The sequence below is a fragment of the Mixophyes fleayi genome, chromosome 5, assembly GCF_038048845.1.
Source record: "Mixophyes fleayi isolate aMixFle1 chromosome 5, aMixFle1.hap1, whole genome shotgun sequence".
Classification (NCBI taxonomy): Eukaryota; Metazoa; Chordata; class Amphibia; order Anura; family Limnodynastidae; genus Mixophyes; species Mixophyes fleayi.
The window spans coordinates 38641245-38654797 of NC_134406.1; the positions used below are offsets into that span (position 1 = coordinate 38641245).

The window sequence follows — 13553 nt, forward strand, 5'->3', positions numbered from 1 at the left end:
GTAGTTCTACAGCTTGATAGCCACTGCATACAGTCTGATGTTTTGTAGATGATTGAGTTCCATGTTACTAGTTTATATAGTTGTGCAGAGTACATTGTAACATATGGCAATGCTGGGTGTTGTAGTTCTACAGCTTGATAGCCACTGCATACAGTCTGATGTTTTGTAGATGATTGAGTTCCATGTTACTAGTTTATATAGTTGTGCAGAGTACATTGTCAGCCTGTGTATGATAAAGTATGAGAAGTACTCATATTAGTTGGGGCGAGAAGATGAAGTGTACTAGCATAGTAAATGTCAGCAGAGAGGAGTGCCCCTGTCAGCAACTTGTTGTGCCCTCCTCCACCTCGCCTGAACATGGTTGATTCTTCACCTAATTGGGCTGACAAGACTGACGTCATGTGATTTCCTGGAATCGGGTTACAGCCGGGGAAAATGGAAATGTTACACTCTAAACAAGATGCAGATTGACGTCAGCACAGCCTCACACTGTGACTCAGTGAGCTGCTTTCTGATTCATCATGCTGCTGGTAGCCTGGCTGTGTGTCCAATTCATCCAGCACACAGGGAACTTTCCATGTGCACTGCCTGACACAAGCTTGCACTGAGCTGGGGGAAAATGTGGGGTGAGTGCAATCCATCTCTAACAGATATGGTTTTGTAGCCGCACTTTTTGCTACTTTGTTGAATGCCTCAGTTCTTAGGCTTTCTATATACTTCATGCTCTGTTTACTATGTCCAGATTCTGCAGCCTGTTCTGTTTTACACACTTAATAGTATTTAACTTGGTAGAATTTTATATCCTTAGGTTATTTTAATAAAGTTTTAAAAACTCTACCAGATGCCTTATTGCAAATGAAAGGAAATCAGAATATTTGCACAATGTTATTGAAAAGTGTGGAATTGTGTGACATTTTGTTTGTTTTGCATATATTTGTTTATATATAATTTGCCATTGTACAAAATAATCTTTTTCACTTGTAATCTAAACTATGTTTTTAGGTAACGTGTAAGTACTGTGTTTATGCCTTTGAGGAATGCTGTTTAACAAATCTGTTTTAGAAATCCTCTGTGTTCCATCGTAAACAAGTACTGAGGCTCTTTACAAGATATTTTTTTAAATGGTCACAACAGTGATCATTCTCAGTGAATATTAAAGCCCATGAACTGTATTGTCAGTCCTTCCAGAATTTGCTGTGTCCCTCACACAGGAAGTGCATACACCTGTAACATACACTACAGCTTGTGGAACTCAAGCAAAGTTACACATGAAATCTACACACACTTCCTGTTTGTGGGCAATGGACAATAATAACAAACCTCTAATCGCAGCTGCTAAAGTTAGCACCATAGATATGATTACAGCTGGACCATAACAAGTCACAACATTAAACTATGTTCCTGGATTAATAGCACTAGCATCAAATTATAAGATTTCATTTGTTTTAGTAGAAAATATTTGTCCAGCTAAACATTCCGACATGCTTTAAATGCTATTTCCAAAATTTTGAAAATTAAGTTTAATAAGTTAAACATAAATGTAAACACTTTGCCCTTATTTCAGTGATCTGGCAGGTTGTTTGACACTGTCAGTGATGGCTGGGCGGCTATCCGCATTGTATATGTAGCCATTTAGCAGGCCAAACCAATATTCAGCCTATCATTTCATAAGGAACTAGTGTTGTCATGAGACACTGTGTCCTGTCTTAGCCACACTGTAGCTACTAGTGAATTGATAGCTACATTCTCATGAATTCTCAATAAAAAATGGCTGACTCCAGTGTGAGTTTGGGACGGTTCCACTTTTATAGACTTTACTAGATTGTATCATCTAGCAAGGCTTTAACTTCATTCGCATACAATTTCCATTATTCCACAGATCTTTCATGTGCACTCTATAATATGCATGCTCTTCATCATCATTATCATCATCTATTTATATAGCGCCACTAATTCCGCAGCGCTGCACAGAGAACTCACTCACATCAGTCCCTGCCCCATTGGAGCTAACAGTCTAAATTCCCTAACACACACACACACACACACACACACACCAGTTTAATAGCAGCTTTGATTTAAAGATATGGGGCCTTATTCATTAAGGAGCTTAACTTGAGAAACTTCTTATTTCAGTCTCCTGGACAAAACCATGTTACAATGCAAGGGGTGCAAATTAGTATTCTGTTTTGCACATAAGTTAAATACTGCCTGTTTTTTCATGTAGCACACAAATATCAACTTTAAATTTCAGTGTACAAATAAGCTATCAAGTATTTGTGTGTTACATGAAAAAAACAGTCAGTATTTAACTTATGTGCAAAACAGAATACTAATTTGCACCCCTTGCATTATAACATGGTTTTGTCCAGGAGACTGAAATAAGAAGTTTCTCAAGTTAAGATCCTTAATGAATCAGGCCCATGGTTACTGAAAGTCAACAAACCAATGTTACATAATTTATTTATTTATGTTTTACACATATCCCATCATATTGCTACAGGATAGACTTTTACACTGGGGGAAAAACACTTCTACTGTAAAATACATCTTTCTTCCTGTTGTGCATTCAGCATTCATGTGTGTCCCATTAGCTTCTGATTACATCACATATTTACTGTTGGTTTTAGTCAGCGAGCACTTTGAAAGCTGCATGTTATTAGTGACGTCATCAGCTGGTGTGGGGGAGGATTTGTATAGCAGCGCTGTCTAGTGAATTGGTCACAGCCTTTCTTCATCAATTAGTGTCACTCTGCTAACTACAGATGAAAGGTGGAGCTACATCATGTCAAAAAGGAAAAATCAGATTATGATTGTATAACTAGAATGGGGAACTAAAATAATGGAGTATAAAATCTTTGTTGGTAATAGACCTCCTTCTACCTGCAGCACATATTAGTTCTATGTGGTCTAGTGTACCTTATCTGCACCAGTACTTCTTTCACAAATATCTGCAATCTGTCAGTTATTGACATCTTTGGATAACCTCACATTGTTGTAAACTAGCTGATACAGTAACTTCATCTTGGAACACATAGGGCTAGATTTACTAAGCTGCCTGTTTGAAAAAGTGGGGATGTTGCCTATAGCAACCAATCAGATTCTAGCTGTCATTTTGTAGAAGGTACTAAATAAATGAAAGCTAGAATCTGATTGGTTGCTATAGGCAACATCCCCACTTTTTCAAACCCGCAGCTTAGTAAATCTAGCCCATAGTGTTCTAGTTATAGTTTTTTAAAATCGGACGGAAATTGCACACATGCACGCTTGTATTCAAGCACTAGCGGAACTCAAGAAACGTTTCCATTTGAACATGTGTATAAGTACGATCTGGCTATAGGGTACTTGTCATATGCAGACAGAACACACTGCAGAAAATGTATATATGTGCAATACAAAGTCCCATAAGAACGCATGGGGAAAAGAAATTAAATACATCAGTAAATCATACTACTATAATTATTATTAATTATGTATCTTTTTTTTTTTTTACATGAGATGCATATATCAGGATGTTATATGCCTACACTACATAAAATGCATTTTTAGTTTGTCTTCCTTTCAAACACATGTTCTAGCATGCATACAGGTCCATCATCACTATCAGTCAGCACTTGCACCAGCTACAGCGCAGGTGTAAGTGATGCTGCTAAACAATCATGTACCTCAGAGATGACCAGAGCTTGTTGCGGACACGTGTGCACTGAACCTCAGCACGCCCTTACTGTACATTGTCTTCCTGCATACGCCCCCTTCCCTGCCTTCATGTTGTAGGCTTGCGTTCAGAGATGAATTACGTGCCCTTGCGTTTCATGTGCAGAGCAATTTCACGTACGATACAGCACTTATGTCCGAAGTTGAATAAAGCCCACTGTGTGCAATTAATTTAAAGCAGTAGCAGTATTACTTATATATACTTATATAATATTTCATAAAGAAGAACTCCAGCTAAAAATGTATTATTATAAATGCATTATGTTTTCATCTCTTCCCCCAACTATTATAATTGTGGGTAACCATACTGGGGAACTTAGCAGTTGTCAATATACTGGTAATGCAACTGCATTTCTAAATGTGTTCTGTGTTACTCTGCCCACAAGGCAGCATAGAGCTGAAGGGGGGATTTGATGAAGGGGTAGTGTGTATTGGGAACCCCAGTCACATAATGTATGGGCAGGAGTATGACGCTGACGGACAGAGCAGGATCTGTACAGAAGTGAAGCCTGTATTTATTTGGATGGCACACAGGATGTTAGAGCAGCCTTCTCTCAGTTTCTATAACGGTGTCATTGTTGGCTTTCCAAAGGTTTAAATGTTGCAATGGTGATATTGAGCGCGTGACGTAAAAAAAGTAGAGCTCCTTTAATTATTTACCAAAAAAACGTTTTTTTTTTTTTATGTAGGGGAACTAGTGATTGTAATACAGCTCTGCTATGTAAAGGGGTTGAAGGATTGGGTCATCCTAATACATGCTATCCGGGGGAGGCCCCCTTCCCACCAGGGCTATAGGCAGTGATTTTCGGATGTTGCAAAGTCACGTTTCGTTTACCACTTCCAGTTTCTCTAACCATACATAACGACTGTTTTTTCTTTTAAAGGAGACTCGGCCTATTTTCTTTAAATGTTGTTTTTCTTTTAATCTCTGGGTTTAAGTGGATGTGTTAGGTTGTAGTGGTGCAGCATTGTTTATAGGTTTCTCATAATGACCAGGATGTAAATATGAATATATTCTCATGTGTTACAGGTTTGACATGCTGGTTTGTGTGTGTTTGTTTTTGTACCAGAATGTAAGACCATGCTCATCGCATGACCTGTAGGACACACGCCCTGCAGAAAGTCATAATTGGGGAATGGGTGTTGCTCATCTTTCAGTTCTTATTCCTGTAGTGTAAATGCACATGTTTCCAGTAGTATCTGCAAAAAGCACAATGCCTTATAAACTAAGAATTAACGACGGGTTCATTTATCATTTCTAGCTATTGCAATATACAGAGGTATTCTTTGACACACATACAATTAGTCAAAGCATCTCTAATCAGCCTGTAACAGTACCATTTTTGTCATCTGTTTACATTGCAGCTGCCTCTGGAGAGATGCCAGCTTACCAGATACGTACACCAAGCTCTGCTATGCCACAAGGAGTAGTCGTGGCAGCGTCACCAGTAAACTTGCACAGTCCTCAGCAGATGGCAGAAGAAGCAACACGAAAAAGGGAGGTGCGGTTAATGAAAAATCGGTAAGAAGCGGGTGCATGCGAAACGCGTCTCTATAAATGTTGGACTGTCAGTACTGCGAACACTTCTCTCTAAACTTTCAGGGATTTTTTCCCCCCTCTGAATAACTGGAATTAATATGTGTTCTTAGAAGACCAATAGAGCTTTCACATGTTGGCATAAATATATTTTGCCATTAATTTGTAATTTGCAGGAAATCCTATGCAAATACAGGGGAAAAAACATTTTTAAAGATTCACAAAAGTAGACAAACCCCATTAATTTTACCCCAAACTTTAATTCGCTCTCTCCAGAGCAGATGTGTGCACCATTCTAAAATATTTCATGTATTTACATTAGAGAGAAACACATTTCATGTTGTACCTGTATTGTAACCACAAGTGAGGTGCAAGCCGGCTAGTTAATAGATTCTGTTTGCTTGGGTCTATAATGACAGTGCAAACCTTATTCAGGAATAAGTGGTTAAAGCATCATCAAACCTAAATTACAAGTTGCTTTGCATAAAAGAGCTAGTACTGTAATAACAATCACAAGTCCATATGGAGTAGTGTAAGAATGTAGGGAGAAATTGCTTTTTGTGTTTGTTCAAAGCTATCATGCTGCGTTCTAACTGCACTCTTAGGGGGGGAATTCAATTCCCCCCAGATTAGCACAGCGTTAATCCTACTACCGTTATTACGGTAAATATAACCCGTCTTTCCGAGCAATAAGCCGGCGTTGAAATTACCATAATAATGGTATTTAAGCGCACTATTACCGTAATAATGGTAATAGTGCGCAGCAAGCGTTACTTTTTACAGTAACGCTGCCAATTGAATTCCCCCTTAGAGGGAGAAAATCAATTGTGACAGTCCCATCTACCATTCTTCTATGGTATCTCGTGTCTCTGTACAGAAAGCAACTCCTTACAGAATGGGGACCTATGCTGCTTACAGTTTGAAATGTCATGCTGGCTCTGTATGATTACCAAGATAATGGTGTTTCTCTCCGGCTAGCAGAGGCTGGATTGCTGGATAGGTGGTGTAGACGCTGCCTTTTTGTAGAGCAGATATGGTTAGTTAGGGTTTGTTTAGTAATATGAATAATACATATATATTACAGTTGTGGACCTGAGAGATCCACTGTAAAGTATAACTCTTCTCCAAAGGCTTCCAAAGTAATAACATTTCAATGACAGATCCACAAACACTGGGAATCCTCTTATTGTTCTCGCTGTCTGAGTTGTGAAATATGGTTTTCAGAAAGAAACAATCCTCCTACTAATATTTGCTTAGTCAGCAATCTGACCAGTCTTTACAAAGGCCAATATGATGATTGCATGTAAGAAGTGATAATTATTATTCTCCTTTTTGTGTCATTTAGAAAGAAAAATAGAAATTGAACTGAGTAAAAGTGAGTCTGCTAAGATTAGACAAGCTACATTTATACACTTCTATTATTAATTTACAGATTGATGCCTAATACTTCTAATGTGTAACCCATGGGAACCAGTCTTTCATTGGTCTAACTTTCATTAGTCTGGTCAAAGCTAATTACTGATTGGTTGCTATGGGTTATTGATAATTTGAAATGTGCTGGCAATTATCTCCAGGGGTTAAATGTATCAAGCTGTGAGTTTCGGTTTGAAAAGTTGCCTATAGCAGCCAATCAGATTTTAGTTATTTATTTTAGTACATTCTACAAAATGACAGCTACAATCTGATTGGTTGGTATAGGCAACATCTCCACTTTTTCATACCCACTGGAAACTCGCAGCTTGAGACGTTTACCCCGAAATGAGTTTACTTGTACTTTGCTCACATGAGTACAGGTGCTAATAATAAGTTTGTGTAGTGAATAAGGGCATCTTAGAGAGAAGCCAATGTAAGTAATCTAACTCAGTAATCACCAGATCCAGCTTCTCCTCTGTTGTTCCTTCCTTTCCTTTATAAACTAAACTGCTTTAGAAGGATTGCTGTTCAGTTTTCAACTGGGAGAATAGGGAACAGAAAATGAGAGAAACCATCCGTATGTAGATTAATGGAATTAAATATATACTTGGGTTCACTGGGGTCCAGTGATGTGACTGACCCCTAACAAGACTGCTGTGAAAATGCATTGTTTCTTAATATGTTGTTATATTACTGACTTGTTAAAAAGAAATTAGTCTGGTCATGAAAGTTTATATCTGTGTTGATTGTGTAGCTCAGGATGAATATATTTCCAGACAACAAAAATTGTAGGCTTATTTATTATTATTTCGTAAACTGGCTTTGTGTAGTTTTTTTTATGTGTTTTGTTACACGTGACTTTTATACATGCTTGTTGCTTTTTAGAATTCTGCATGTAATTTGTGTGTTGCATTGTCACTCCTGTTGTATTGCGTCATTATTTCAGTGTATTTGCTATATGTACTGACTTGAGTATCATCATTTATGCAGAAATTTGTGATTATGGATAGGCACTCTATATTGTATTATTATGTCTGTTATTATTGCTGCTGAGTTTTGTTCCTGCTTATAGGAAATGAGCTACTATTTGTCATCGCTATGTGTTGAATTCAGTCATACTCCATCATGCTGTGTATTGTGATTGTTGCTTCTGTGTCCTTGCTGCATTGCTGTGTTTACATGGCACAACTAATATCTATGACCTGCTGCTGATGTGAAGGTAGCGGTTGTTGTGTTCTCTCCGTCTGCAGCGTTGTGTCCGTTTCCTTAGTTACATATCTTGTGTTGGTTCCAGGGAAGCCGCTCGGGAATGTCGGAAAAAGAAGAAAGAATATGTGAAATGTCTTGAAAATCGTGTGGCTGTGCTTGAGAACCAAAACAAGACTCTGATTGAGGAGCTGAAGGCCCTTAAAGATCTATATTGTCATAAAACGGAATAATTGTTTGGCATTGGACTTGTTCTAGGCATAATACCAAGCAGTTGCAATCTGGATCCCAAAATGGACTATGAGCCAAGGAAAACTTTTATATTGATTTGGGTTCCCAACAAATCAGGAGTGCTTTTCTTATCATTGTAAATCATAATACTAACGATTTTGATTTTTTTTTTTTTTTTTTTTCGTTTTGTAAAACTCCCATCATTTATATAATTAATTGCATGCACTTTTGTTGGTATTTTGGCTTTTGCTTTCTGCAGGGAAGCGGCAAAGGCGTGCCGACGAAGGAAGAAAGAGTACGTTAAATGCCTGGAGGTTCGTGTTGCTATGTTAGAACACCAGAAGAAGCAGCTGATAGAAGAGCTAGACACTGTTAGAGATTGTTATCCTAACAGCACAGATTAAATTTTATGACGACGTGTGAGCAGCCATGACGTATTGGAATAGAACCCGTCATCCTGCCACAAGTTTCCTCTAACATTCCTGAAATATTCTGCTAAATTTTGCCGCTAAGAGCGCAAATGTAAATCTTTTATAGTAAACAGAAAAATCCAGAAAAGAGAGTACAACCCTTTATGTATATATTGTGTTATTATATTGTGTAGATGGGGTAGCTTTTTCACACACTACTACATCACGTAACATGGATTGTGACGTGCACAGTCAATATTTTTTTAACAATTTTAAAGTGATTTCTGAAACCTGCCAGCGATGATCTGTCCCCAGTAAAACAAGCATTGTGCATCCCACAGCACACACCTCAGGAACAAAGTTGTCTATAAGATTATTGCTACTTTTACATGTATGATGGTTCGTAACTTTACAGAAAATGTGTAGCTAACTGGGCAGATTTGTCTATATTTCGTGAACTTGGTCTTGTATTCTAGTCGGTAAATCCAGTGGTTGCAGATTTTATTTTTAATTATTTTTTTTTATTACTAGAACCATGTCCGCAAAAATGTATTTGGTTTCTTTGTATGCAGCTCTACATTTTATATATGCGCTATATGTTTCCTTCTATTTTATTACACATGTTTTTATGTGCCACCCACCCACCCCCTATGCTCTGCATATAATTAAATATTAAAACAAGGATATTTTTTAGCACTACAAGCATGTTTTCAGAGATTTGTAACATTGCAGATCGTTTCAGTTGTATTGTACGCTGTACTGATTTTAGAGCTTTTATTCATTATCACCTTTGTGGTGGTTGTTTGTGAGGAGGGACTGAGTAAGGTGCACTTATGGTCATTCCTCTGCTCTACACGTCACACTAACCAAATCAGACTCATTTCACAATACATTCAACTCTTTATCTCCATTGTTTATTAGAATCTTTGCCGCTTTACTTTAACTATTTCCAGTCCATCTCAATATAATATTATGTCTTTAGCCTTGTACAGGAGTTAAAGTGTAGCTTCCCCTTACACACATGTTCATTAAACGGATATCTGAATCAACAGCAAATAACTAAGGAACATCTTGTGACATCATTAAGCTGTCAGATTGCAGTGTATTGGCTATGAACGATCACATGAGCTTAGTGTCACAGGAAATCCTGCCAACGCCAACAGCTAAATTTTTTTTTTTTTAAATTTTTATTTTGAAACCGCAGAGACAAAAAAGGTAACATACTTAACAGTTGTGCCAACAACAAATGACAGATAATACAAAAATAGAAGACCCAGATTGGCACATATAAAATTTTAACCCCCGCGATAATTAGAAAACAGTGCTGAAATAAGAAATAGGGTAGTCTATTAAATATTAAGACTTGAAAACATTTATGGTAAACCAACAGCTAATTTTAAATTATGATTAAGGCATTTATGAAACAGGGGAGAGGTACATTTTTTTTTTCCGAATTTTTTTTTTTAGCCTGGGAATAGTATTTTTTTAGTATGCTGTGCATTGCAATTACAATTTTTCTCAAAATGTACAGTTAATGTTAGACTATTTAAAACTGCATGACCGTTTAAAGTCTATGCTCTTGTCTTCCCCATAACCATTAAATCTCAGGGTATTTTTCCACCTATAAGTCTTTGTTACACTCCATCCACCAGTTATGTTTGTACTCCCTGAATGTAGAAGATATTGTTAAAATTATCCTAGGGTTGTACCCCAGCTCCTAATAGGATGTATTGATGTCATTAGTTCAATATTTGCCAAAATAGTACAACACTCTTTGCAGACAGGCATCTTTCCTGAACCACAATAGGAAGCGGTTGCCAACCCCTTCTTTAGACACAGATTGCTTGACTAACTACAGACTGCTATCAAATCTTTCATTTCTAGGGAAGGTTATTGAGAAAGTGGTTGTAACCCATCTGTCAAGCCATGATATTTATGATCCATTTCAGTCAGGATTCAGCATAGTCCTGAAACAGCACTGGTATATGTACTTAATGATCTTCTGGTGGCAAGAGACATAGGAAATTGTTCGGTCTTAATCCTCCTTGACTTCCCTGCAGCATTTGATACCATGGAACATGGGATTTTCTTATTGTTTGTGATTGGCCGGTCACAAGAGTGACTTCAGGAATATACTCATCTGTACCCATGCCCCTGCCATACAATGTTCCACAGGGCTCTATCCCATCTCCCATGCTTTTGGCTGTATACATTTCACTGGCTGAAATAAACAGACATTAGGTCCTGGATTTCCACTGCTATCCAAATGATGCTCAGCTGTACATATCCTTTGTTTGGGATACTAAGAACCCAATATCGAGCCTCAGTGGCTATCTAGCTGAGCTCCAGGAGTGGATGAGTACGAGTTGGCTTAGGTTACATATAGAGGTTCATGTAATGGGCACTCACCGTCAAAGAACAAGTCTGGGGATTCTGAGTTGCCAAACTCCTGATCATGTGTAGAAGCTTGGTGTTGTCCTTGATGGTGGCCAGACACTTAAACACCAGGTTTCAGCCATGATCAAATCTTCATTCTCTCATCTGAAGAACATAGCCAAAATCAAACATTTGATTCACCCAAACGATATTCCTACACTTATACATGCACTTGTGCCTTCACACTTGGACTACTGCAATGTCCTCTATTCTCCAAGAGAAAAAACTGCGCTGCTTGCAGCTGGTACAAACTGCAGCAGCCAGGCTGTTAACTAACCAGCCCAGTCCTGCCACATAACACCTGGGGGTAAATGTGTGAACATGCGGGTTCTTCAACACCCGTGTGTTCGGCGATTAAATTTCAAGCGGCCCTTTACAATGCAGCGCCGCTTGAAATTTAATCTCTGAACACGCGGGTGTTGAAGAACCCGCATGTTCATACATTTACCCCCTGGTCTCCATTCCTTTACTGGCTACCTGTTGTATGGCAAATGTATTACATTATTGAATGATTGTCATTCAAAGCCATACATAACCAGAGTCTGGTGTGCTTGAATCCAGTTCTAAATCCCTTTATAGCTTTTAGCTTTGTGGCTCCTACTCTCTGGAGCTCACTGTCTCGCACAGTTCCAGAGGCCCCATCTCTAGATATCTTCAAAAACAGACTAAAGACTTTCCTGTTTACGCAACCATTTCATTAATGCAGCTCAGCTTCATAATACCCAATGATTAGCACTCTTCTGTATTCTGTTAATCTTTTATCTGTATTTTGTATCGTGTCTTTTTATTCTGCAAATGTAAAGTGCTTTAAGTCCTTTCGAGAGAGAAAAGTGCTATATAAGTAAATTTATTATTTATTATTATTCTAAAAATCAGGATACCCATGTAACAGAGCACTAAACATACTGGCTTTAGAATTTCCGCTAGGCGGCACTGGATGCCGAATATAAACATAATCATACTGATGTTACCATCTGAGATTATTTAGAATGGCCAAAGTGAAAAGTGCATATTTTTGCCACAATAAAGCTATTTGTGATGGTTGTCCATTACAACAGCTACTAATAAAATCTACCGATTCCCTGGATATATCAGAATCCATTCAACTTTCTATCACTCTGTACAAGTTTTTATTATTTGGTTAAAAGTTTCATTTTGAGTTAGGCTGGAACCTTTTTCATGTGTATACTATAGTTTATCTCATTGTTACAAGTATATGTTGTGGTATTTTATATTTGATATTATTAAATACACTACAGGGGGTTTGTAGGTCATTTTACAGCAAACATGATTAATCATGTTACAAACAATGATGTCCCTCATTATGTAAAGGTTACACCTATCAGCTACAACATTAAAACCACTGACAAGTGAAGTGAATAACATTGATTATCTCGTTACAATGACCCCTATTAAGGGATGGTATATATTAGGTAACAAGTAAACAGTCAGTTCTTGATGTGTTGGAAGCAGGAAAAATGGGCAACGGTAAGGATCTGAGCAACTTTGACAAGGGTCGTTTCCCCAGGGAAGAGATGGCACTGGGATGCACAATGGGAAGAAGGCAAGCTGGCGGAGGCAGTGTGATGCTCTGGGCAATGTTCTGCTGGGAAACCTTGGGTTCTGGCATCTGTGTGGATGTTACTTTGACACGTACCACCTACCTAAACATTGTTGCTGATCAAGTACAGTTCTTCATGGCAACGGTATTCCCTGATGGCAGTGGCCTCTTTCAGCAGGATAATACGCCCAGCCACCCTGCAAAAACTGTTCCAGAATGGTTTGAAGAACATAACAAAAATTCCCCAGATTTCAATCCAATCGAGCATCGGTGGGATCTGCTGGAAAAACAAGTCGGAGCCATGGGCGCCCCACCTTACAACTTACAGAATCTGCTGCTATCATCTTTGTGCCAGATACCACGGGACACCTTCAGAGGTCTTGTGGAGTCCATGCCTCGACAGGTCATAGCTGTTGTGGCTACATAATGGGGACCTACACAATATTAGGCACGTGGTTTTAATGTTGTGTCAGATCGGTGTATATCCTAAAATATAAGAACTTTAGTAGCTACCAAGGAGTTCCCTAATGATCTAACAATGAACTGACTTCTAGTATTTTTATTTTAGGATAGGGGTATATTATTCCTAATACACAAGTTTTAAATTGAAACAAAGCAAGTTGCTTGTATGAGGTGTTCATCATATGCAGGTGTGTTTTACTTTGTTACATCATAGAACACTTTCACAATGAGTGACACTAGTGGCATCACTCCTCTCTATAAAAATATTTTTTACTTTGTTTAGTATACATTATTATTACAGACTAGAAAAGAAGACGGTACACAGTATTTATTACACACTCCGTCTAAACATTGTTTTGAATGCATTTGCACACACTGTACCTATCTCTTGACTTATAGAGGACACCTCTGAACTGGGCAAATAAGTAACTTATAAAAAAAAGATTACAAACTGAATGACGTAGTCCTTTTTTATTTAATGAATGAATGACTCACAGTCATGAGATAAAACCTTAGTAATGAAAGTATAATAAAACAAGAAGATTCAGTTTGGGAGGATAAAACTTGCCTGACTGCTTCTGGAGTA

The 13553-nt window shown here is 38.0% G+C and overlaps 1 protein-coding gene across 5 annotated transcripts in view; it reads left to right on the forward strand.

Annotated features, from left to right (window-relative positions):
- The window catches only part of CREM (cAMP responsive element modulator), a 35587-nt gene extending 26377 nt beyond the window's left edge, over nt 1-9210 (forward strand). For 3 of the 5 annotated variants that reach the window (XM_075212063.1, XM_075212062.1, XM_075212065.1), the window contains 2 exons: nt 5077-5233; nt 7956-9210. In XM_075212063.1, the coding sequence (XP_075068164.1) occupies nt 5077-5233; nt 7956-8100 (302 nt within the window). In that variant the 3' untranslated portion in view covers nt 8101-9210. Of the gene's footprint in view, nt 1-446; nt 627-5076; nt 5234-6593; nt 6624-7955 lie in introns of those variants that run through there. The other 2 variants (XM_075212064.1, XM_075212067.1) reach the window with 2 other exon arrangements.
- Nucleotides 9211-13553: the final 4343 nt, after the last annotated feature.